The sequence below is a fragment of the Paramacrobiotus metropolitanus genome, unplaced genomic scaffold (assembly GCF_019649055.1).
Source record: "Paramacrobiotus metropolitanus isolate TYO unplaced genomic scaffold, Prichtersi_v1.0 Parri_scaffold0000025, whole genome shotgun sequence".
Taxonomy (NCBI): domain Eukaryota; kingdom Metazoa; phylum Tardigrada; class Eutardigrada; order Parachela; family Macrobiotidae; genus Paramacrobiotus; species Paramacrobiotus metropolitanus.
The window spans coordinates 909,741-932,299 of NW_026570245.1; the positions used below are offsets into that span (position 1 = coordinate 909,741).

At 41.6% G+C, this 22,559-nt stretch overlaps 5 protein-coding genes across 9 annotated transcripts; 3 read left to right on the forward strand and 2 right to left on the reverse strand.

The window, feature by feature from the left end:
- Positions 1-1,865: 1,865 nt before the first annotated feature.
- On the forward strand, positions 1,866-4,664 carry LOC129587479 (uncharacterized). The gene is made up of 2 exons (XM_055481249.1): positions 1,866-2,595; positions 3,133-4,664. Exons 1-2 carry the CDS (start codon positions 2,292-2,294, stop codon positions 4,326-4,328), a joined length of 1,500 nt encoding a protein of 499 aa, XP_055337224.1. The 5' UTR covers positions 1,866-2,291; the 3' UTR covers positions 4,329-4,664.
- Positions 4,665-8,981: 4,317 nt separating this feature from the next.
- On the reverse strand, positions 8,982-17,367 carry LOC129587604 (syndetin-like). Of its 5 annotated transcripts, none has more exons than XM_055481418.1 (21): positions 16,935-17,344; positions 16,619-16,822; positions 16,258-16,329; positions 16,050-16,174; positions 15,739-15,975; positions 15,432-15,573; positions 15,037-15,328; positions 14,788-14,980; positions 14,610-14,708; positions 14,436-14,526; positions 14,216-14,371; positions 14,035-14,138; positions 13,889-13,971; positions 13,538-13,629; positions 13,316-13,456; positions 12,978-13,172; positions 12,758-12,916; positions 12,237-12,457; positions 10,497-10,587; positions 9,879-10,003; positions 8,982-9,120 (listed from the first exon to the last, which is right to left on the reverse strand). In XM_055481418.1, exons 1-20 carry the CDS (start codon positions 16,977-16,979, stop codon positions 9,884-9,886), a joined length of 2,862 nt encoding a protein of 953 aa, XP_055337393.1. In that variant the 5' UTR covers positions 16,980-17,344; the 3' UTR covers positions 8,982-9,120; positions 9,879-9,883. The 5 variants fall into 5 exon arrangements, with proteins under 5 accessions (XP_055337393.1, XP_055337391.1, XP_055337392.1 ...); XM_055481416.1 differs by lacking the exon at positions 8,982-9,120 and adding an exon at positions 9,168-9,308; XM_055481417.1 differs by lacking the exon at positions 8,982-9,120 and having other exon boundaries at positions 9,578-10,003; positions 16,935-17,052; positions 17,293-17,367.
- Positions 10,644-12,463, forward strand: LOC129587606 (serine/threonine-protein phosphatase alpha-3 isoform-like). The gene is made up of 2 exons (XM_055481420.1): positions 10,644-11,561; positions 11,994-12,463. The coding sequence occupies exons 1-2, from the start codon at positions 10,707-10,709 to the stop codon at positions 12,177-12,179; spliced, it is 1,041 nt and encodes a 346-aa protein (XP_055337395.1). The 5' UTR covers positions 10,644-10,706; the 3' UTR covers positions 12,180-12,463.
- Positions 17,368-18,566: 1,199 nt separating the features above from the next.
- Positions 18,567-21,472, reverse strand: LOC129587605 (actin-related protein 8-like). The gene is made up of 4 exons (XM_055481419.1): positions 20,746-21,472; positions 19,499-20,250; positions 19,059-19,406; positions 18,567-18,836 (listed from the first exon to the last, which is right to left on the reverse strand). The coding sequence occupies exons 1-4, from the start codon at positions 21,266-21,268 to the stop codon at positions 18,780-18,782; spliced, it is 1,680 nt and encodes a 559-aa protein (XP_055337394.1). The 5' UTR covers positions 21,269-21,472; the 3' UTR covers positions 18,567-18,779.
- A 139-nt stretch (positions 21,473-21,611) lies between these two features.
- On the forward strand, positions 21,612-22,553 carry LOC129587471 (mitochondrial import receptor subunit TOM22 homolog). Its single transcript, XM_055481233.1, has one exon. The coding sequence runs from the start codon at positions 21,786-21,788 to the stop codon at positions 22,170-22,172; it is 387 nt and encodes a 128-aa protein (XP_055337208.1). The 5' UTR covers positions 21,612-21,785; the 3' UTR covers positions 22,173-22,553.
- The last annotated feature ends 6 nt before the right edge of the window (positions 22,554-22,559 follow it).

The window sequence follows — 22,559 nt, forward strand, 5'->3', positions numbered from 1 at the left end:
CAAAACGTACAGAACGATATTGTCAGTGTTAGCTATTTAGCAGGCATAATGTATTATTTAGCAGACATATTCAAATGCTTAATAAACCGTTCACCGTATTCTCACAGAGTCCCGTGCATTCCCTGATGCCGGAAAATTGAGCAAATATCATTCTGATAATTATGAATTTTTATCGCTGTTGAAAAAATTTAACATTCGATAAGTCTTCTAGCTGTATCGTGAAAATTTCCAAACATTCGCAACCAGTCAGAGACCAGCAAACAGAAAACGCAATTCGGTCTACTAACTGCTTGCATATATGTAAACCGTTTTTCTTTAGTCATCATACAACCAAGTTTGACACCATAATGGTTTTCAAAAACCAATTTAAAAAGGTTTCAACCTGTATCACATAAAAAGGTTGAGCAAAACGCGATTTACTCAATTCTTTTATTTTTACTGCTGCAGTTTTCCAAATCTTTTTCATTATTTAAGGCTACAGCCTAAGTGTTTTTTACCTTCATTTACTTTATCACAGGACATTCTTTTACCTGTTTCGATCTCTTAATTCGAGCGAAATTGGAAAGGCCTATTTAGTATGCATTTTTTGTTATAATAAACTGCGGTTACCAGATTTAGGCTGTGGCCTAAATTGGTAGCCTGAATCAAAAACGTTTCTCGAAACAATCTTTTGAATTTGGGTTGCAGCCTATTTCGTTGCAGTATACTACAGGCTTTCCGTCTAATGTCAAGAAATGCTGTTACTTTTTAGCTACCGCAAGTAAACATTGCAATTATTGTGAGACCATTTCAAAGTGAAGCAAAATTGGTCTTCCTTTTCAAAAATGCCTTTTTTTGGTTTTACTTCGGTCAAAACTTGTTGCAAAACAGCTGCTTTAATCGCTTCGTTTTTTAGATATCAATAAAATTATCTTGTTGTTCTTAAGCGATGCAAGCTCATAAACACGTGCTTGTAAAATGATATCATTTATTATTTTTTCCTTTTGCGTCTCGTCGCAACTTATAAAAGAAAGCCATATAGTTGGCTCTGTAATGCGCTAACGTTAAACAATCAAAAAACTAAACTGAATACATATATGCATAATTCGGTTTGCTGTAAAGTATTAATAATTTTTTTAGTGCATAAGTGCTACAAAATGGCATCGCTGTTAACTGTGGACAGTCACAATTAAAATTCAAGTTAACCGAGCGCTGCTCCAAACCATAGGCGTAAGTATTGGCGCGTGTCAGGTGAAGTTGCCTTCTCTTTTTTGAATGCGGAATGTTCGTTTATTTATTAATATCGAACCACTTGTCCTAATTTTATGACTGTCATCGGCTCCACGCAAGCTTCTTGAAAACAAAAGATATATTTAAATATTTTGCGTCTGTGCCCTTTACCTTTGTATTTTTTTATAAAATGACTAATTCTTTTTGGTGATTTAAAAAACACCTGCCAAGGTAAGTGAGTCCTGGAAGCCAGTAGAATAAGCCCGCAGTCAAAATAACGGGTCACTGGGACATTTATCCTGCATTACGCATTTTTTAATTATGACTAAGCAGCTTAGCAAATCAATTTAGAAAGATTTGGGTAAGTATTTTTTGTAAACAATGTTGTAAGGATTGGTTTTAAAGGTATCGGTAATCATAAAGCGTGGAGTAGCGTTAGCAAGTATAGTGTATGACTCGCACTGGCAGCTTGGATGCGCAGTGCACTGTGCAAATGCATTTCTGCATTGCCCGCTGCCGACGCACGCCTTATGGTTTACACCCGCCTTATCGCACCCGCCTTGGCGGGTGCCCACCATAAGCACCAGGCCTCGGGTACGAACGAAGCACTACGGAGTCATTTCCCCCTTGGACCATACGTATTGGATTTGTGTGTTTTTCATATCTTATTAATTTTAACTATGTAATCAACGAAAATTTCTATCTGATAGGGCTTACCCTCCAAAAATCGCTTTAATTATAAATGAATAATAATATTGCTTAACACTTTATTAAACTTAACTAAATAAGCAGTTAACTCTGGAGAAAGTTAGAAACACACGTCTTCTCGTTTGAGTTCTCTACGTACCGTCCGATTGAAGAAATCGCCGCCTCTGAGCGATACATCAGAGCTGTCAAGTTGTCAACTTTCATTTTTACGTTTGTTACTACTGTCGTTGTAAGTTTACTTTTGAAGATTTTCTTTTGATTGTCGGTTTTCGCTTCTGGGTTATTTATTTTCCACATTCCTTGGCTTTGAAATAATAAGTCGAATCTGATTGTATTTTACGGACAACAGTAACCTTTTCTGGATTATCTTTACCATGGCTTTGGATCGGAAATCATGGAATGAGTTTGCTGCTGCCTACAAGACTTTCATTCGGAATTGCGATCTTGCGGAGCGGAATCGCTTTCCCGTTTTTGAGCTGGAGATCTCCTGGGAGAAAGTGGATGTTAAAATGCCCTGGCGCGAAAAGAAACCTGCTCATCTGTCCTTCGTGCCGTCACTTTCCTCGGGACCGCCGGATCATCGTGAACTAACTGGGGATCCTGATAGTGGGCAGATGATCCGATATTTCAAAGCTCCCTGGCTGGATGTTCAATGGTATCTGGATCTGGAACTTTTGCGTAAGTTTTGCTGACGCCCTGTTCTGGGCACGGCCATGTTACTCACCGATGGTGTTGTTCGAAAATTTCTCGTATTTTGGTCGCCCGATGCATCAGTCAGCTGTTGCCTGATGACGTCAGTTCGATCGCAAGTCATTTATAGGGATTGTACTTTTGACAATCACACAATTTTGTGAAAACAAAGAATTAAATCATTAACGTGACAGCCTGACAATTATTACGTTGAACGTCTATTTTTGCTGCTTCGTATTTGGTTGTGTTTTTGTATAGCCTGTTCATTATTATTATGGTGATTATAAATAGTACTGTCATTGTAGGTTGGGTGACTTTTATCTCGTAGCTTAATAAAAAAAATTCTGAATTAGCCAAACAGTTTTTCAGTAGCGAGGTAAAAGATCTTCATTTGAAGAAGTTGGCTACTCCAGTCGGATAATAGGAATAATAAATCCGCGTAGCACAATTGCCGAAAGAAAATTTCGAAATATTTAGCACATTTATGTACACAGATTATGTCAACAACGCTATCAATGTTTACAGCCGTTATTGACGATGGTACGATGTCGTATCAGTTCCGTATCCCATTCAGCCAAGCGCAAAGCACGGCCGCCGTATCCACGGCGCCATCGGCAGACGAAGCCGGCCCTTCCCAACCGGCCGGTGGGAAAATGGAGCGCTTGAAAGATTTCAAAGAAGGCATTGCTCGGCGTCTGCGCGGTGAACGCTCTTCAGAGAACCGGCGCAGCTTGTTGAATACTCTACAACGGGATACGAAGGATCCCGACTGTGTTCTTCTCGCCGCCTGTCGCTGGGAAGGACGAGCCATGGACGCTTTCACCATCCTCGGCGCAAAGGTCAGCGTGGGATCGTTGGATGTCGTCGGGCGAGAACCGTTCCAGATGCACGAAACCGGGCCGGCGTCTTTTGTGCTGGATTCCGCGCATGCCGCACACTGGCAGCATCCACACGAACATGGCAGTCGTCACGGGAGCCTTTATGGGTTGAAAAAACGCAATGACTGGCTGAACAGCTATCAGGTTTTCTCGAGGAACATGAACGCTGCCGCTGACGACATTACGACCACTGTTACGTTGACGCTGACCATTCAGATGAATGAGCTCAGTATTCCGAAAATGGGCTTTCCATTTGATCGACTGGGGATGGCTGATAACGAGTTATTCGAAGCGACGCTGGAGAGTCTGCGGAAACCTTTGGAAGGCTCGGTGCATGTTCGAGGATGGCATGACGATGATTACTATGTTCCACAGGAGATTTTGTCGTCTTCCAGTGAATATTTTCGAACGTTTCTCACCGACAACTGGATGCATGATACCCCGGGGAAGGAAACAATAATTTTTCCGCAGGTTCCTCCGTTCACTGAGAATCCGCACATTGTGCCAGAAATTCTGTTTTTCCTCGTGCAGAAATCGGTTGTTCCAAACCTAACGGAAGACTATGCGGATTTAATGGTGGCGGCGGATGTTCTCGATATGCCGGAGTTAATGGAAGTGGCGTCGATTAGTATGTTGTCAATGATTAATCTGGAAAATGTGACAGAGACGATACGTTTTTCGTGGGATCGCAGGGCTGATTTGCTGTTCCGGGCCGCGCTGTTATATTTGAAATCTAATTATGATCGAGTCTGGTTAAATGATCGGGATGATCTGGCTGATCTGGGGCAGACATTGTCTCACCCAAATTTTTTGGAAGCTTTCACAATGGTGCGCTACAAATAGATTTATTGTTCGGAAACGTAAGTACGTGTTTCTAGTTTCTGCCCTATCTGCTGTTATCGTTGGTGAATGTGCCTGTTTTCCTCTTGATCCTATAATTTTTCTCTGGCTGTAAACTTTGTGTCAGCACTGTATATTGATTCTGTTTTTTATTCGGCATAGCGATGGATCTGACTTGTTTTAGAGAATTGGTACATAATGATCAGTGTGCAGCAGCAAGCTAAATAAATGATTATTTTGCAGCGGTTTGGTGATGCTAATCCATGTACTTTCTTTTTGTGCATAAATCTTTACATCGTACGATTTCTAAGTAATAATTCGTGTGACTAATAATAAATGTTTCAGTCTCATGGGCAATAGTACACCTTTTGGCTTTTGCTAGCTTATTTAAAAAGTGTTTATAAAAAACCCGTATACATAAACTAATCCCGTTCAATGCATCTCTGTACATCTAGAAATGAAATACGTAAAACGCGCTAGTGTTGTCAGGTTTTCAGTGAATATGACTACCTAGATACTAGAGCGTGGTGATGGTTGGCAGCAATCCTTTAGCAGTGTATTCGCAGTATTTATAACTTAACCAAATTCATTCTGGTTTGACTCCTTCAAGTTCAAATGCACTACCGTGCATTTCCCGGCTTCGTCGATGTCGGCCTTAATATTCGAACTCGGTTGTTCCATATTGAAAGCTTCGGTGAATTTCGGATGCGATAGCAGCTTCCCCAAATCTTCCAGATCGTTCTTGTTATTCACCCAGATCTGATCATAATTCGATTTCAAAAACAATAGTGCCGCGCGAAATAACACATCCATTCGATGTTCCCACGCCAACCGTATCACATCCGTCACATTGTCCACATCGATCAAGGCAATCAGAGCAAACGCTGCTAGTTCCATAAGTTCCGGCATAATTAAGATATCCGCGGCAGTAATCAGTTCCATTAAATCTTCCACGGAATTCGCCGGCATCTGGCGTTTCGCGGTCTGCACCATGAAAAACAGCAACCGTGTTATAATCTGCGGCGACGTGGTGAAGGGCGGCATTTGTGGGAATATGATGGTAGAATTATCGTACGGCAGCCAGTTGTCGATCAGGAAACGGAAATACTCACTATTGGCTGTCAGGATTTCTTCCTGCACATAATAATCGTCATTATAACATCCCCTAATGTGCATACAACGAGCAACCGGTTTCTTCTTCGAAGATTCCACGGAAATGTGGACGATTTCTTTATTGTATAGAATCCACCGTTCGAACGGGAACCCAAACTTTGTGATAGCGTGTTCGTTTAACTGGATGGTCAGTGTTACTTTCACATCGGTGGCCCACTCCCGGTAAGTGCCCTGCGCACGCGGAAACACAGAGTTACTATCCAGCCATTCACTGCGCGTTTTCACACCGGGAAAGTTGGTCAAATGATGCGTGTCGTCCATCATCATGGGATCATTTGTGTGTGTCCCGTACGTGGAATTCAGCACGAATCCGTGACCTTTGTTATAAACTGCCTGGTGCATGACCAGCGGCTCGCATACGCGCATCTCATACCATCCAACGGTCACACGCGCTCCGATGACGGTGAGGCGTCGGCTGCCCGGCCGCTCCAACGGCACGCCGCCACCAGGACACAGTCGGGATTGTCGGGTTGGCACTGCAGGCGCGGCTGTATGCCCGGGGCGGAAGCCAACGTGCCAGACAGATAACCAGCAATGGTGTTCCTTAGGTCACGGACACGGTGTGATATTCCACGCCACCATGGGGTAGAGGTGGATGCCATTGTGACAGATTTGTCAGCTGCGAGTTGCGATCGTGGCTGATCTGCCGGATCGTGAGGTGCGCTGAAGGTCGGTACAACTTGGGATCGTTCGAAGGGAATCCGGAATTGGGGCGTTGATTTGGTATCGTTATGGTCCTCAACAACAGCTATTAATTCACAAGATTTTTGTAAATACGGCCGATACAACAGCGCATGTTTTTTTAATGGATGCAGTAAAGCACAGGCAACTGTTGTATGTATAATATCTGTATATCTAATTTTGCAAAAAGGTCAAGATTTATCGGCCGGAGTATACAGCCACTACAATGCATTAGCTGACGCGTACATACGCACCACATATGTACGCGTCAGCTGCTGCGTCACCAAATATTATAATATGTTTTGTATAGTCCACTTACGCAGAAGTTCCAGATCCAGAAACCACTCAACATCCAGCCACGGAGCTCGGGGCGGCTTTTCGTTGGTGGTCTCTTTGGTGTGGCTAGCAGATGCCACGTCATCGTCAAGGAAGCCCATTTTCAGTTTCGGTGAACAAAACAACTGTGCGGGTTTCTTCTGGGTCCACGGCGCTCGGACGCGAACAGCCGCTTCAGCTAATTCAATTTCGTACACAGGAAATCGGCTACGTCCTGCGATACCGCAGCTGCGAAGGAAAGTTTTGTAGTTTTCGACACACTGTTTCCACAGCTCTCCATTAGTGCTAAGTGCCATAATAAAGGTGATGCTCGTGCACGCTTAAGTCTTGAAAATTAGATTAGTGCAAAACGTAATAATTAATGTCGGATGAGAGGCAAACGCCGGATGAGAGACACTGTTGAAATTCCCGAGAAACGTGGCACACTGGATCGATAAAACTGCAGGAATTTGACCATAGGGCCCAGTGGCCCATAACATGCTGGGTTACACTGTCAACAGATAAAAACATGTCGCGATATGCGGCACGTCCGCATCAGCTCACAATTTTTCAGACTGGACATCGATTTATCCCAGTCTCACCAGTTTATGCCATATCTGGAATGTACGAGTATTTACGTGTGTTACTGTGCAGTACTCGATGAAGTGAGGTGCTCCAGCTTTTGTTGAAATCATTCTATCGAAGGAAGACTTGACTGTAATAAAAGTGAAACAAGTTTGAATATTCTAGACATTTATTACGTACGTACTTACGTCCCCTGACCTTACTGTTAACTTTAAATAATTGTACAATTAACAACATGATTGTAGTAAAATTAACAATATTCAGTACCAACAGTGCGGCTGGGGATTTAGCAAACAGGAAATATACAATTATATTTTATACACTAGTGAAATAAGGAAAAAGCGCCAACGAAAGTATAAACACAGTTGCCCACTGCGAATATTGTATATTACGAGTTGTATGACCAAGAATATTCCATGCCACGAGGTGCATGTATTCTTAAGTACTAGGTGCATTTGCGGAAAAAGGGACAAAGTTAACGTTAGTGCTTAACGGGAGCGCGAAAAATGAAAGCGCACCGGCTTTAGTACCTTTATAATCAATGTTCGAAAATAAGTAAAGCAGTATTACCAAGTTACCAAGCGTCCAATATGCCGATCGCCAGTGGCGCGTTCGGAAGCTTTTACTGCTGAATCTTTAGAGTTCCCAGAGCAGATGTAACATTGTACTATTGCAGTTCCTCATCTCATTCAAACACGTGTCATGAGTTATAATTATTACTTCTCAGAAAATATCAGAATACAAAATCAGAACATAAAAATGCCCATATATGAGTTGACGGAAATCAAAGGTCTGGTCTTCTGGTTCCATAATATTGGTCGTCTAATTCTCACAAATTCAACATTGACAAGACCATTGCTAAAACCGAAACGGCATCTATTTCATCTTTTCACTACAAAAAAACTTTTGGTAAGATATCTTGTTTTGCATGAGCTGGTTTATTCCAAAATTAAATCCCGCAGTCGGGGACAGTTGCACGTGGCGGAGCAACCACTGCGAAACCGAACATAGCGCTCTTCCCGACAAATATTCAGCGCCAAATTCAGCTCATCGCAGTTGGAATAAGCGTCATAGAGGTGGCATGGGTTTGCTAGAGTAAGACGAGAAACTTCCTGGTATGAAATTATTCTAAAATTAACCCGGACGAAGTGCGAAACTAAACTTACAGCATAGTTGACCTTTGCATTGACCGGGACACAATTCACACGTTTCGCCGGCTTTATAAGGGAATGCTTCGTGACCAAGCATGTTGCCACTGCGAACATTAAAATTATGCTTGTAACTGAAAGAATATATATGAGCACACAAAATTTTTTATTTACGCTGGACAATATTGACAAACGTAGATGTGGGTGGAGTTGCAGTTTTGGTATCCACAACCAACCTGATACGAGTCGGCCCACACTAACTGTAAAACATTGCTCGAATAGGTATGGGAATTTGCGAAATGATGCAGTATAAAGGCTTAATTATAAAGGCTCCATACTTGAGAATAATGTAATGATTCATTATTCCAATCGCCATAAGTGAAATTATCCAATTCATCGTACCACTCTTTGATCACAAACGGCCATGGCATCGCTCGTGAATCATTTACACTAGCAATGTTGAAACCGCACACCATTCCTACAAAAACAAACCAAGGTAAAACAAATTATTTAGGTTCTGATGATTAAAGTACGTTACTCCGTATACGTACTACTGTAGAATATCAATTGAAACGTGACTTATGACACAAAAACTGCGGGACGCTGCTGACGCTGTAATAACAGTTGTGCATTGACGGCGATTTATTAATAAAAGCATATTTAAACTGAGTATTTTAGTTAGAAATATGTAGTTTAGGGAACTATGCTAATGTACTTCGCTGACCTGAAGCTTTGGTAATCGTTGTGATCGTATGCGGCTCACAGGTTGCCGCCCATTGCCGTGCCGATAGAGCAGCATCCAAGCTCCACTGCATTCGGAGCATATTGGCCGCCGCCGGTCGTACAGACCGTCGAAGTTCGTTATGCGCTCGAACAATCAGTCGAACGGTGTTCTGCAAAGTGGTATCAAGGTCCCGGTAATTGTTGGACACATTGAAATTGTCCGTAAATTCTTGCATGTACGCCACAGTGGTGTTGTGATAAAGCTTTGGCAGACCAATGGTTAATAATGCCGGGCGCGATATATTATTGTTAGCTGAAGCATTCCAAATAGCTGATGAAAAGTCAAGGGTTTGGTTGCCTGCACGAATAGCCAGAATTATCCGGAGATACGTAAAGAACACCACAATATTGTGACAAAAAACGCTGTACATTTTGATATCCCAGCTCTAGCAGCGAAACACAACAGCCGAAGTCGTAAACACTCAGTCGCTTTTAACGATCTCATGCAACATGTGTTAATATCTAAATGGCGCTTCTTTGGCGTTTACTTATTATGCAGGAAGACGAAGATGCAGCGTATGCTCAGTTATTGTAATGTGATGACATGTTAAAGTTTCTTGTTACTGCACACGCCGTACACAAATTTATTCAATCCATCGCAACGTACTATCAAATTTCCAACACCTTACTCAACTTTGTAACAGCTCAAACATAAAAATAAAACTGCCGAACATGTAATCACCATACAGCACATGCAACATACCCTATCCGCTTACCAACGAACGCCAACCGCAGCCGGGTCAGTTGTCACGCGTATCACATACAAATAATGCAGATCGACAGTGGACAAAGAGGTACCGAATGTTGGTCAAGTAGGAAAACATTAAAAATTAATTTAAATAAATTAACTGTACAAAATCCGACTGACCGGGGCTATTTCTTTCCTTTGAGACCCTCGGGATCCTCCACAAACTGTAGTAGACGTTGGCGGGTTTTCTTGCTGAGACTAGGTGAGTGGTTGATCAGTCCAACCACGTGCTTTAAAGTGTATTCCTGTAAGCAGTAAACGATCACCAAATATTCCAATTCAAAAAAAGATTACTTCATCATCACGTGCAGCCTTGGAAAGATTCAGACTGGAATTTAATAAGTATTACGCTAGTAACGGACTTTTTGCTTTCTGACCATCGACAGCGAAACAAATGCGAAAAATATTTAAGCAGACAAGAATCCGTAAACAAAAAGAGATAAGATATTAATGAATTCTATATGCATTTCACTTAATTTATGAATTCTCGATACATCCCTTCTACAGTAGTGTAATGGCGCATAAGGCACAAACGCTTGCATGAATCGTCCTAACCTAACGCATAGTTCATTACAGCATAATTACCGAATTTTGATTTAAAAGCAAAAGCAATAACTTTCGGTAACGATTTATTCTAAAATTAATATCAAATGGGCAGAAAAAGCAATCAAATGGGAAAGCAATAATAGCAGTACTTACGAGTTACGGCTATTAACACAATTACAGTAATTTTGTTACCCGGTGGTCTTTAACCCATTTGTCCAGCGCATCTTCCGGTAGGTAGAATGCCTTTATGTAGTTATCCACATAATCCCTATCCGGCAAAGGCCTGTGCAACAGAAGGCGTCTCATCACCATGGTTTCAAAAACGACGTTCGCAAACACCAGCAGAGCTGGCAATCTCCGGTAAGCACAATTCGCATTTTAAGCTTGTTAGTCCATTTAGAAATGGAAACCATACCGCCCCAATATCACAATATCCCCCACACTCAACCACCCCTGGTAAAACAAAATCCCGGACCTTCGAATCAGCCCACTGTTCAACCTGACATCCCAACTATCAACCTCAACAACATTATCGCTAACATCGTTTCGGCTCTGAAACCTTCTGCCCCATCCGACGAGGTCATCGTGACAGAATTCGAACTTTCCGTGCTCTGCGAGCTGGCCGGAAAAGTCTTCCTTCGCCAACCGTCGCTTTTGGAGCTTAATCCTGCCGATTCTGGATTAACTGTTGTCGGGGATCTACACGGACATCTCAATGATCTGGTGGCTGTTTTTCGTAAGGAAGGCGGTCCCGATGTTCATAATTATTTGTTTTTGGGCAACTATGTCGGTACTGGACGGCATCAGGTGGAACTGATTTGTTTGCTCTTAGCGTACAAATTAAAATATCCCGAAAATTTTTTCCTACTGCGAGGCTGTCATGAAAATCGGGACGTAAATAACGCAGACGGATTTTGGCATCGCTGTCGGGAGCTGTATGGAACGGATGCGGCCTGGGCCAAATTTAATCTATGTTTCGATACCATGCCCTTAGCAGCTGTACTGGGTGATCGGATTTTCTGTGTACACTCGGGGATCAGCCCGCATCTGGAGGCGATGGTGCAGTTACGAAACATCCAGCGCCCAATGTCTGTTCCTCCTAATGGACTTGTGTTTGACCTGCTCACCGCTATGCCCACGGTTGCCACACCGGGCTGGAATACAAATCAGCAGAGTACTGCTATGGCGTTCGGCAACGGTGTCTGGAAGAAGTTCTTCAGATCAAATGACATCGAGTTTATGATTCGCAGTCATGGTGTAAGTAAAAGCTTACATTCCGTAAAAAGGACTAAAATACTCCAAAAATCAAGCATACGTATTTAGCATTCACAGCAATGCAAAATGTCTCTGAAACCCTCTCCTCAATTTATATGTGCACGATAAAAAGTAAGCTCAAAACTTACAGCTGAAAACGCGGCGAAGGTGAATTAAATTATTGTTAGCAAGCCGTAAATGTTGTAACTTGCACTTTTGAAGTTCTCGCTGGCCAAGTAATAAACAGCGGTTACAACGTGTCAGGCTATCGGTACCGGGCTACTACGAGTACTACCAACAACTACAGCAAAAAGCAGTGTGCATAAAATTTCGGTTTCTAAGACGATCCAGAGTCTATAGTCTGCGCTTTAAAATTATTAAAGTGGTGTCCAAGAAAACTTGACTATGATACAAAGAGAAATTTTATATTTTTAGACGCTTGGCACGGGATTCGCGCTGACGGAAGACAAACGAATTCTAAGTATATTCAGTGCGACAGACTACGAAGCCCGTGACAATAACGGATCTTTTGTTCATATCAGCCCCACGCTTACAGTCCAACCCTACACATTTAACTCGCACGCCATTTTCAAGCAGGAAAGAATTGAAACGAAAGAATAAAGCGTATCCAAGAAATGCGTACTGGGTACAATAGCTTTCGGCGGCTCAAATGCTTACCTGAGGGATGTAAGTTTTTCCGCCTTCATTAGAAACTGTTGATAATCCAACTGCATCAGGGCTCTGCCTTCATTTGTGCATTTCTTGGCATTAGCGTAGCCTTCCACAAAGGTGCGATTCGCTAATAATATGGCTAGCGACCATAAAGTCTCCATGGTTTCTTTTGGAATTGCTGTTGATCGGCCAATGCCGCGAATAACGTTATTAAACGTATCCAATTCCTATAAAAAAATAAACACGTCTGGTTGATTGTTAAAAGACTTATTGAGCACGAGGACGAACAGCTAGCGTTCGTATAACTTAATAGTATACGAACGCTATAAAAAAGGCGAGATTATTACTCTGAACTACAACTCAACCATAAAGAGCGGATAATGTAGCAAACGTAGTGTTAAAATTAAGCTTCAGTAATCACTGCACGCGGTTCTGAAGTAAGTAATCAATCAAAATTCAAAACAAACACTGATATAGCATAAAATCGTAGCACGTTACACTGCTCGTACTGTAAGAATATTACTTACACTCAACAGGTGGTCAACGTATTCACTATGCTGTGATGCAAGATCTTTAATATCCCATGCCACATCTGCCATCATCGTCAAAGCTTTATCGTAATTTATTGTCCGAAAGGCGACAAACCAATACACCGGCGCGCGTAGATCATTCACTAATGCCACTGACTAGAATAAAACCCCATCTACGCCACTTTTAAAGATTCCTGTAATGCAATTAGATTTCTACCTGTGCATAAAACTGCTGTAAAAACACACGGCGCTGTGGAGGCAGCGCTTTTTCGAGATGCGGCTGAATCAGTTCCATCTGCGAACTCAAAAAGGCTAACGATTCCATTGCCGCTATCCTCTCCGGAAGTGCGAACAGGGCTTTAGTATCGTGTACATCAATTGTCGGTGATAAGTGCGGAGTCGGTATTCTAAGCTATAAAAAACAATAATGCATTTGCACATCTATGAACTACCCGAACATTAGAAACATACAAAATACATAAAACCAGGCAATATTAAACCAGGCAATATTAAACATACAAAATGCATAAAACCAGGCAATATTATTATTAGTACCTTTCCATCAGGTCCCACTTCCACATGATCGTTGGCCGTGATCAGATTTTCTCTTATGCGTCGCATAGCCGTTTGAAGCCTTTTAGTTATCACCAATGGCTCAAAATATTCATGGATGTCCGTTGAAAATATAGTGAATACCTACCAAAATGTAAATTACAGCTTTCGTAAATCGTGCAATCAGTGCTTTACAATCCAATCAAGTGGCATCTGACGTTTTACCGTGTACATGTAGTAATCGAACAGGTGAGACAAAGCATTGACAACTTCCGGTGCGATAGAATCCAGCATAGTTACAAAAAATATATACCTTCCTGCAAAAATTAAGGTCTTTTAATGAGAAAAAATTTTTGCTATCGGTGTAACGTAGAAGAATTCGAAAACACTAGGGGTAATGCAGGAAAAACCCGCAACTGAGTACAAGAGTGCGCATTAAAAATAATCAACACACCCAACAGTTACATACATAAAACTAATTTTTTACCTCAACAAGGTAAGTACTCGACTACTCAATGCATTATGCGTGCTATGCAGAACGCCATTATAGAGAAGGCACGAAAAGCAATGTCTCACCGAATAATCTCAAAACCGTGAGTGTTGAATTAGTAACCACAGGTCCACCCAGGGAAATGCTCCTGTACGCCGAACTCCGACGACTGAAACACATGCAACTTGTGTTAAAATCTGTCAAGTAATCCGTACCGTCAACACTTGATCACATTTTCGGCGACGGTCTGCGTCTTTCACCGGTTTCATCAATGGCATCTTGCTTCAGTTCATCAATAACGTCTTCATCGCTGTCAGACAGCGATTTCTCGCTAACCTAACAAAAAATAACGTTCAGTTTAAATAGGCAGAAAACTGAAAAACATTACCCCATAACAGTTAACAAAGCATTACCCCAGAATCGATCAAGACATCCTCCGAGTGTTCTTCGCTCTGCATCAGGTTATCGAAGGGTGTAATACCATCGCGACAATCGAAAAACGACTTGGGCTCATCCACCGCACGATCGTTTGATGAGCCGATATTTTTTGGACGTAGAAATTCAAACTCCTGTGGAAAATACTCACAATTCTGCATCGCTTACCACTCTGGTAATCAGTCAGCACACTCTTACCCATAAATCATAACAAGTGAAATGGCTTTTCATAGGACATACTTCCCAACATTCGTTGTCGATAAAAAAGTGAAGCTCTTCCAATTTTGTTCTAAAAAGACGATATATCAGGTAATTACATCGACAGGAAATGAATGCACCGGCGAAAAGAAAAACATTGCAAATCATACATACTTGTGGTAAACAGAAAAGAATCGCGAAGCCTGCTGTTTCACAGCGTCCATTAGAGAATCGGAATTCACACCACCGAATTCTTTTCCAACAGCACAAAACCTAAAACACAGCTCTATAAGCACACACCCGCCTTTGGTGGGCAGAACAACATAAAGTCAATCAATCCCATCATTTTCACCTTTTTAAAACGGCTAACAGGTGACCAAACGTATCATATTTCAGCTGTGTCGCTGCATCATTATGTGTCAGCAAAGCACGAACTTTCTGCTCCATATCCGACCACAATCTCGGTGGTCCACTTTCCAGTTTGTGAAGAACATAAACTTCTACTAAATCCCTATCAGCACTGGGTTCGGTAGGCGTTGTGGAGCCTATAAATGTTGTCAACGTTTTAATTTCTAACAAGAGAAGACAGAAATCTTCTCACCAGCAACAGCATCTCCTTTAGATAGTTTTCGCTGATGGGATAGATCAAGATGCCATCGAACCACAGTGCGGTATATTTTCATAATTTCCCATAATCCTTTGCACAATTCGTATAATGCCAAGACGAAAAATTCAGCGGGTACAGCCTGGCATAACTCTTGGTACGGCTTCTTGATAAAATTATCGCTGCGGCCGGTTTTCTGGTTGGCTAACTCAACGAACCCCAGAAGAATGCCGAATGACCGATTGTGAATGGTTGTAATGAAATGCATATGTAGTTGATCAACGGCGGTCTGAAAAATTCCAAAAATCAAATAGCAGTGCAAAAGTTTTGAAATAGGCATAAGCAGCTGTCAAAAAAACCGAAAATGGACTTTCGAGCAAGCAGTTTTTTACCTGGTTCTTATCCAAAAGTTGGTAAGCATTATAAACCCGTGCATATTGTTTGGCATCGAAATTCAAGCAGATCTGTCCCAAAGAGGTGTCCAGCCGCTGTTCAATTACCATCAAAGTGTCCTGCAGTTTCTCATGTAGCTGGCTACAGAAAAGCAAATTTGACGTGAAACTAAAATACCAACATCTTATCAAAGAAAAATAGTGCAAAAAGCGCAACAGTATGTATTACCGCAGTGCACACAAGATAAAAAAAAATTAAAAAAGAATTTGCCTGATACAACCTGGCGGTGATTAAAAAAGAATTTACCTGATACAACCGTACTGGCGATGTTGTTTGGCAGCGTGTCGGCATGTCAATGTTAGCTGGATAGCTTCAGTAAAATTACCCTCTTCAATGAGATCAGAAATATTAGCCATGGTTTTCCTCAGGGTTTTGATCACAGTTAAGGCTCGCAGCACAACAATATGATGTTGACCGCGCTTATGTAGCTGCAGTAATTTCAATTCTTTGGCGGCAAAACTGTCATGGGACTGCCGAGTTGCCCTGGTGAACACATTCAAACATTTTAAAGCAAACGCAACTGGGTAAATATGTCGACAGAAGAAGACCGAACTTACTCTCGCGCTGCTTTACTAATAAGCACAGCGTTTCCCAGATCATTTTCAATTTCGGTAACCCGTTTAAGCTCCTCCGTATAGGCAGCCTGATTTTTCAGAATTATTTCGGACAATGTTTTTGTAACCTGAAAAATAAATCGTTTTAGTATACTATAACAAGAACATTAGTATGTCGGGCATGAAAATTACGATAAAATCGAACACATACCACTTCCAACTGACTTTTCAAACCTTTCCGTAGTTGATCAATTTTGCCTAGCTCGTATTCTCCATTCAATTTCTGCAAAGGAAAAAAAACGTAACCAATAAAACGAAATCCACAAAAACCTTGAATATAATTCGTAAAGAAAGACTCCCGCATTCTCATCAGGTACCGAGATAAAAAAATATTATAAGATTTTATAATAAAAGCCTCAGAGGCTAATGCATCTACACGTGTGGTTTTAATAACAACCTCCACCAACAAATTTTAAAAAGTGAAAATCAAAATTATGAGAAACATAACACATCATAATTTTCCGCAGATGCATTAGATCAAGTTGCCTGCTGAAACACATACCGTAATTTACCTGTAATTCATAATCGCTAGCATCGAAGCTGTTACTGGAGTAATAAATTTCTTCGATAGACTTGAGGATTTCATTTTCCGCGTGTGGATCTGCTGGACTGAAGGCGCGCGTACGACCAATCGGCTGAATCGTCACCGTGGGTTCAAAAGTGAAACTGTTGAGATTTTCTTCATTACTTGGAGACAAATCAATTGTTTTCGGATCCTTCAACCGCAAAAAACAGCAGTGAAAATAAACAGGCCATCTACACAGCAGAGGAACAGCAGCAGCAACCACCTGCTGGCAAATCCAAAAATGCCAGCTGTATAATTCATACCTGTCTAGTGCGAACCAGCGAACGCAATTTGTTTTTCAAATCCATTTCCGAAGTGGCTGATAACACAGCTTTTGGCAGTACATAAAGGTATATTATATTCCGCGCTAAACCATCTTTCCTAATGACAACGGAGTTTACAAAACACTGCAGACTTCAGTCGGGATCCCTGAAAGTTAACTCCGTCGAGGAGAATAAAATAATTTAATATGTTGCGATCATACAAAATACTGCCTACGATTAGCCATTTTTTCCAAAAAATACATCACAGCTTTTTTGAAATACAGAGTAACTTGATTTGAGTTTATCGCCAAAGACCAAATTTTGTTAACATTTTCCTCACAAGAAATAAACAACTTACAGCGGTAAATAAACAATAAATATAAAACGGTAAATCTGAAAAGATGTGAAAGTTAAAAGTACTGTACTTACGAAAAATTTTTGCTCTGTGCAGTAGTGTTTATTTTTCAGCTACGAAATGGTTATGGGCCATACTGTAGATGATTAATATATGGTTCCTCGCTTAAACATGATGCTTGTGGGCTGGTTGTTAAATATTTTTACTGATGTACGAGTGCCCGATGGGCTGGGTCCTTCACTCGCTTTGATGATAAGTTTTAATCACTCGACCGAGATTTTTAGAATTTCTTTGAAAACGTTTTAATTTGAGTTACGGGTTACCAACAATTTTGTTGATTTGTCATTGTGTAATATTTTTTTAAACAAAATTATCGCGCAGTGATTCTCGCGAGGTCAGTTTTAAGGGAATCTAAGTTGTTGATCGCCTAGTCGGGAAGATTGAAATTTCCTTCTAGTTTCCTCAAAACCATCGTTTCTAGAGCGTTTCCTCGTTGTTGGCTTGCTTGTCAAGGTCAGTACTCTTCTGTTCTTTGTTGTATACGTTTCTTTTGGAGTCGTAATCGGCAGTTCGAAAATCTCTAAAGGTTTCACGTTGAGAAAGTTGGTTATTTTTTACGGTTACGAGACATTGTCTCATATTTCTAGCTTACGCTGAGGAATCCTTCACCAAATCACACCTCCGCGTTCCTGTTTCTGTTTGGAGTCTTTTGCTTTTGTACTGTACCATCGCATTAAGATGACTCGAGGAAATCAGCGTGATTTGGCCCGCAACAAAGGTCAGCAGAAGCAGCAGGAGGCTAGCAAGAAAATGCCTGCGGGAGAGCGCGAAGCTAATAAGGGACTGTCACTGGAAGAACGTAAACGGCGCGACGCGGAGGCGCTGAAGAAGAAACAGGAGGCCAAGGCTGCTGGTGCTGACGGAGCTGCTACCTCGAAAAAATAATTGTTTTCCTACAAATCTCTGGTCGTCCAAATTACTCGAAAGGATGGAAATAGCAAGGATTATTTGATATGGTTCGTGGTTGTAGACTGACGTTTTGATGCTGATTTTTACCATGTACGACGACGACGTATTGCCAGCATTTTTACTTAACACGTAATTTAAATTTTTATTATTTTTTAAGCGAACCTTTTTATAGCTGTTCATTTATGGCAGCACGCTTTCGAGTTTCGATTACGCTTAATAAAACTATGTGGTGAACCGATTGTTAAACTAAGTACGATGAAAACTCAAAACCATGAAATTGGTATTGGTACTTAATTTATTTTGTTTATTCCGTTAACACAACACAGTCAACACTCATTAACAGTGGTAACATAACCTGGTCATTTTGCATATGACAGGTTTAAGATGTAACAAAACCTACTGAAACATAAAAATCAATACAAAGGATAAACAGAGACTCGAAATCCAGAGATCACCGAAAGAGAAAGTAATGTAGCGCGCTGTCTTGTAATTTCTGGATTTTGATTTGTTACTGTAGTATGTCACCAGGCAAAGCACGATTTCTCGCGTAAAATCTTCACACCGAATCGGGACCATTCCTGCAAACACGTAGCATCAAGTCAGCAGAGTGTTTATATCCGGCATTTATCGAAGCAAATGACGACAGCTTTTACAGAATCAGCAAATTTACAAATGCGATATCGCCACTTGAACAAATGCAATTTGTTCAAGTGGCGATATCGAGCATTATGAAATTTTTGTGGTCAAAATGTTAAGACTCATTTTCTTTTGTAAAGACCGTTGTACTGTACAGTACTTACTTCTTTCGTGATCCACAAAAACTGAGCAGTTTCCAAAGCAGCCATTATAGAAGCACCTTTTGGAGCATGAATATCGGGTGGCACCTCTCTGGAATTTGTCGTTAACACGATTTCTTGTGTTGGCGGAACCACTTCCTCCAATTTCTGCCGCAGTAAATTCAGCACGCCAGGAAAGAAGCCCAATCCACCTCCGACAACGAGGATGTTTCTCAGCATTTTCTTCTGCTGGTCATCGGAAGCGCACCGCGTAATACTCCAGTAAATGGCTTTATGAAGCTCAATAAACTGCCCGGATGCCGGTTCACTTGCTGAATTCCCATTCCCCGTTTGAGCAGCTTCAGTGTCATTCTGTAAACAGTACGAGATCATGTGAATGCATTTACTAACTATAGATATTGTCAATCTATTTCAGTTATCGCCACGGACATCGGTTGACTTACCTGCATGGAAACATTTTGGTCGTCTTCCGGTTTCTGAACTTTCTTCGGAGATTTTTTAGGCATTTTACCAGTTCCTCCGTATATGTCTTCACAAGAACCTTCGTAGCCCTGATGGTATCTCACCAAATTATTCAGCCGTTCAGGAGCTATCAATCCGGGGAAAAACAATGCCATGCATGGCACTCGTGCAAATTCATGCGGCATTCGCATATGCACCGTCTCTTCTCTATCCGGCGAGGGCAATTTAATCACCTGATCGACAATTCCTTGTAGAGCAAAATCAGAGTGACACAGTGCTTCTTTAATTGCGTCCATCCTGATCCAGTTGGCATACGTATTCAATCGCAGGGTGAAAGCACGGAATTTCTGCTGAAAATACCAGTTGGCTAAGCGGGTAATGTCTTCTCCACCATAGTGTAGCAAAATCCTGGTGTCCGGAATAGAAATACCATCATCAACGCAGGAAATTAGCGTACACTCGGCACCTACATCGACCACGCATGCCGACGATAAGCACGCTCCAAATGCAGACGCGACACTTTCAAGCACAACAAAGCAGGCAAAAAAGTCGAGCGAGTTCATAATAATTTCCACCATATCGTGCACGTCATTGCGGTCGTAAATATCAGGAACAATCAGCACAGCGCGGTGCTCTGTGCGCGCAGATTGAGGAATTTTGAGTTCTTCCGTTAAAATACGATCCCATATGTCTTCCAAGTCTGCCGCGACAGCTGAACGAGAGCCATTCGGGCCTAGTGCAAAACCACAAGTCAGATCAATTCGTGCACGTGTAGCCAGTACAAGTACAGTAGGTACAGAAACTACAGAGTACACACACCTACTCTATGGAGCGACTAACTTATTTAACAATCAATACATTTAGCCAGACAAAAACACAAAAAAAATTAACAAGGATCTGGATTATAACCAGCAAAATTTAATCGTTAGACATCAACATACCTACAAAACCTCGGAACAAAAAGTGTAAAAAACACATGAATTTAAGTAACAAACACATAACACATAAAAAGTATAACAAACACATAAAAATTAATTACAACAATTTATCAGCCTCGAATATATTTTATACTGTACACCAAAAATGCTGTATTAAAGCAGTAAAGTGAGTAAACCGAAGAAAGTGTAAAATCGTTACATTTGTGAACTTCTCCTCACAGCCAAAAATTATCAAGTTCTGTCAACCCATCAGCTCGTTTAAAACTTGTAAAAAATGTATCATATCATACCTTCATGTGTATTGAAACGTTTCAGTCGTAAGGGCCAATTCAAAATGTAGTTTGGATTCAACGCAATAATATCCAGAGCTTCATTACCAACAGCAAATTCCTTCGTTGCAGGGACATTCTCTTCGCTCTCTTTCGCCTCAAATGAGCAATATGTTCTCCCGGGCGCCTTTTCTTCGTTGGTGTTTTCTTTAAGCCAGGTTTCAGCAGCTGCCAGTGCTGACTTAAATTCCTTCGTGGCTCCAAATTCATCCAAATCGAAAAAGGGTTCGGGTAGCGGCGGCGTCGTTGGTACGGTTTTGGCTGGCTCCTCGGAAGATGGTTCGTCCGATGACACGGAGGTCTTTCGCTTACGGAGTCTCCGTGCAATGCAGTGAGGGAGAACTACGGCTTCTCTGTCATTTGGTCGACTCATGCGAATGTACCGCGAACCCGGATTGATAATAACAGTACGCTGCAGCTGCTCTTCGATATCATCCGCAGTCAGCGGCTGTAGTTTCGTGACATATTTCTTCGCACGAGGCATTTCGGCCTTCCAAAGAAACCTCCGACCAGCGAAGTGAGCGAACAGTTCCTAAATTTCAGAGTTTAAGGTTTTCCGAGAAGGCACTGCAATCTCGAAAAGCATTCACCATAAAAAATAAAATGCAAAGAAAACTACTGAAGTAAAAAATACTGGAAAATTTAAAACATAAAATTAAACTGTTAAACTGCTTAAACAGCAAAACTGCAAAACCGCAAAAGTCAAACCAGCAAAAGCTAAAAGACGCGAGAAACGGCAAAGTCTATGTGACCTGCTTAAGGGGCGGCTGCACCTTAGACAGAGCTCCGATATTGCAGTCGCCACAATGCGCTTTGGTCTTTTGGCTGGTGCAATATTTCTGTAACGCAAGGATTAGTTGAGAACTGAAAAATCTCTCATAAATTTGAAGTTAGCTGTCAGCTTGAGTTCCTCATAATTATTGACTCAGAACCTGTGCGAACAACGTTGATTTTGTAATTTCTTACCGAATCACATCTTTGACGTATTAAAACCGCTCGCAATGGCTGATCATGGAGGCGGCGGTGATCAGTTGATTCTTGAATACGAAGAAGAATTTGAGGAGGAAACCCTGGTGGAGCGTCTGCAGGGCTTAACGGAGATGTTCCCGGAGCCGGTTCGTGAAACTACTTCCAAGGTTTGGGATGCATCCAAGTATACAGCATCCACTTTGTATCACTATGCTCGAGAGATCATGTGGGTGATCGCCTCATCCGCTGTTATTTTGGCTCTTCCCGTGGCGTTAGAAGTAGAGTCGCTGCAGATTCAAGAGGCACAAATCCAGCAGCAGCGCCAGATTCTTTTGGGACCAAAAGCGGGAGGTCCGCCAGCGAAAATGGCAGGCGGTGGAGGCATGCCGATGATGCCACCACCCCCACCGCCCAAGTAGATGAGGATTGCTGTCACCGGTTGTGCGATGGGCTTGTGTCTTGTTGATCATGTAAACATTGCTGGAGTACCAAAGGTGGTTTGTTACCTGTCTAGCTTCACGCCGTTCACGGCGAACTAATGTTGTTTGGCTGTATCTTTATTGTCAAAGAGTTGATTTGTGTGAATGATTCGACGGGTTGGGTTTGATGAACTAAACTACTAAAGTTGAAAAACCTTCTTGCGTCCATATAAGACTAACTTTAAAACAATACGTACTTACTGTAAAACAAACATTATGTAGTTAATTGATACAGAATTTTTGTGCTTAAAGTTCTGAAACGATAAAACGTTTCTTACTGAAGTGCTTTGTGAATGGCACTGAATGCGTTGGAACCTGTTGTTTCAG

Excerpts from the sequence above, each read along its gene's own strand:
- LOC129587471 (XM_055481233.1), top strand. The coding sequence starts at position 21,786 with ATGGCTGATCATGGAGGCGGCGGTGATCAGTTGATTCTTGAATACGAA.
- LOC129587604 (XM_055481418.1), bottom strand. The coding sequence starts at position 16,979 with ATGGATTTGAAAAACAAATTGCGTTCGCTGGTTCGCACTAGACAG. Across the intron at positions 16,823-16,934 it reads CGCTGGTTCGCACTAGACAG|GATCCGAAAACAATTGATTT; the intron begins GTATGAATTATA and ends TTGCGGTTGAAG. Across the intron at positions 14,709-14,787 it reads CTGTTAGCCGTTTTAAAAAG|GTTTTGTGCTGTTGGAAAAG; the intron begins GTGAAAATGATG and ends GCTGTGTTTTAG.
- LOC129587605 (XM_055481419.1), bottom strand. The coding sequence starts at position 21,268 with ATGCCTCGTGCGAAGAAATATGTCACGAAACTACAGCCGCTGACTGCG. Across the intron at positions 20,251-20,745 it reads ACGTTTCAATACACATGAAG|GCCCGAATGGCTCTCGTTCA; the intron begins GTATGATATGAT and ends GTTTTGCACTAG. Across the intron at positions 19,407-19,498 it reads ACCAAAATGTTTCCATGCAG|AATGACACTGAAGCTGCTCA; the intron begins GTAAGTCAACCG and ends TACTGTTTACAG.
- LOC129587606 (XM_055481420.1), top strand. The coding sequence starts at position 10,707 with ATGGAAACCATACCGCCCCAATATCACAATATCCCCCACACTCAACCA. Across the intron at positions 11,562-11,993 it reads TTATGATTCGCAGTCATGGT|ACGCTTGGCACGGGATTCGC; the intron begins GTAAGTAAAAGC and ends TTATATTTTTAG.
- LOC129587479 (XM_055481249.1), top strand. The coding sequence starts at position 2,292 with ATGGCTTTGGATCGGAAATCATGGAATGAGTTTGCTGCTGCCTACAAG. Across the intron at positions 2,596-3,132 it reads TCTGGATCTGGAACTTTTGC|CCGTTATTGACGATGGTACG; the intron begins GTAAGTTTTGCT and ends CAATGTTTACAG.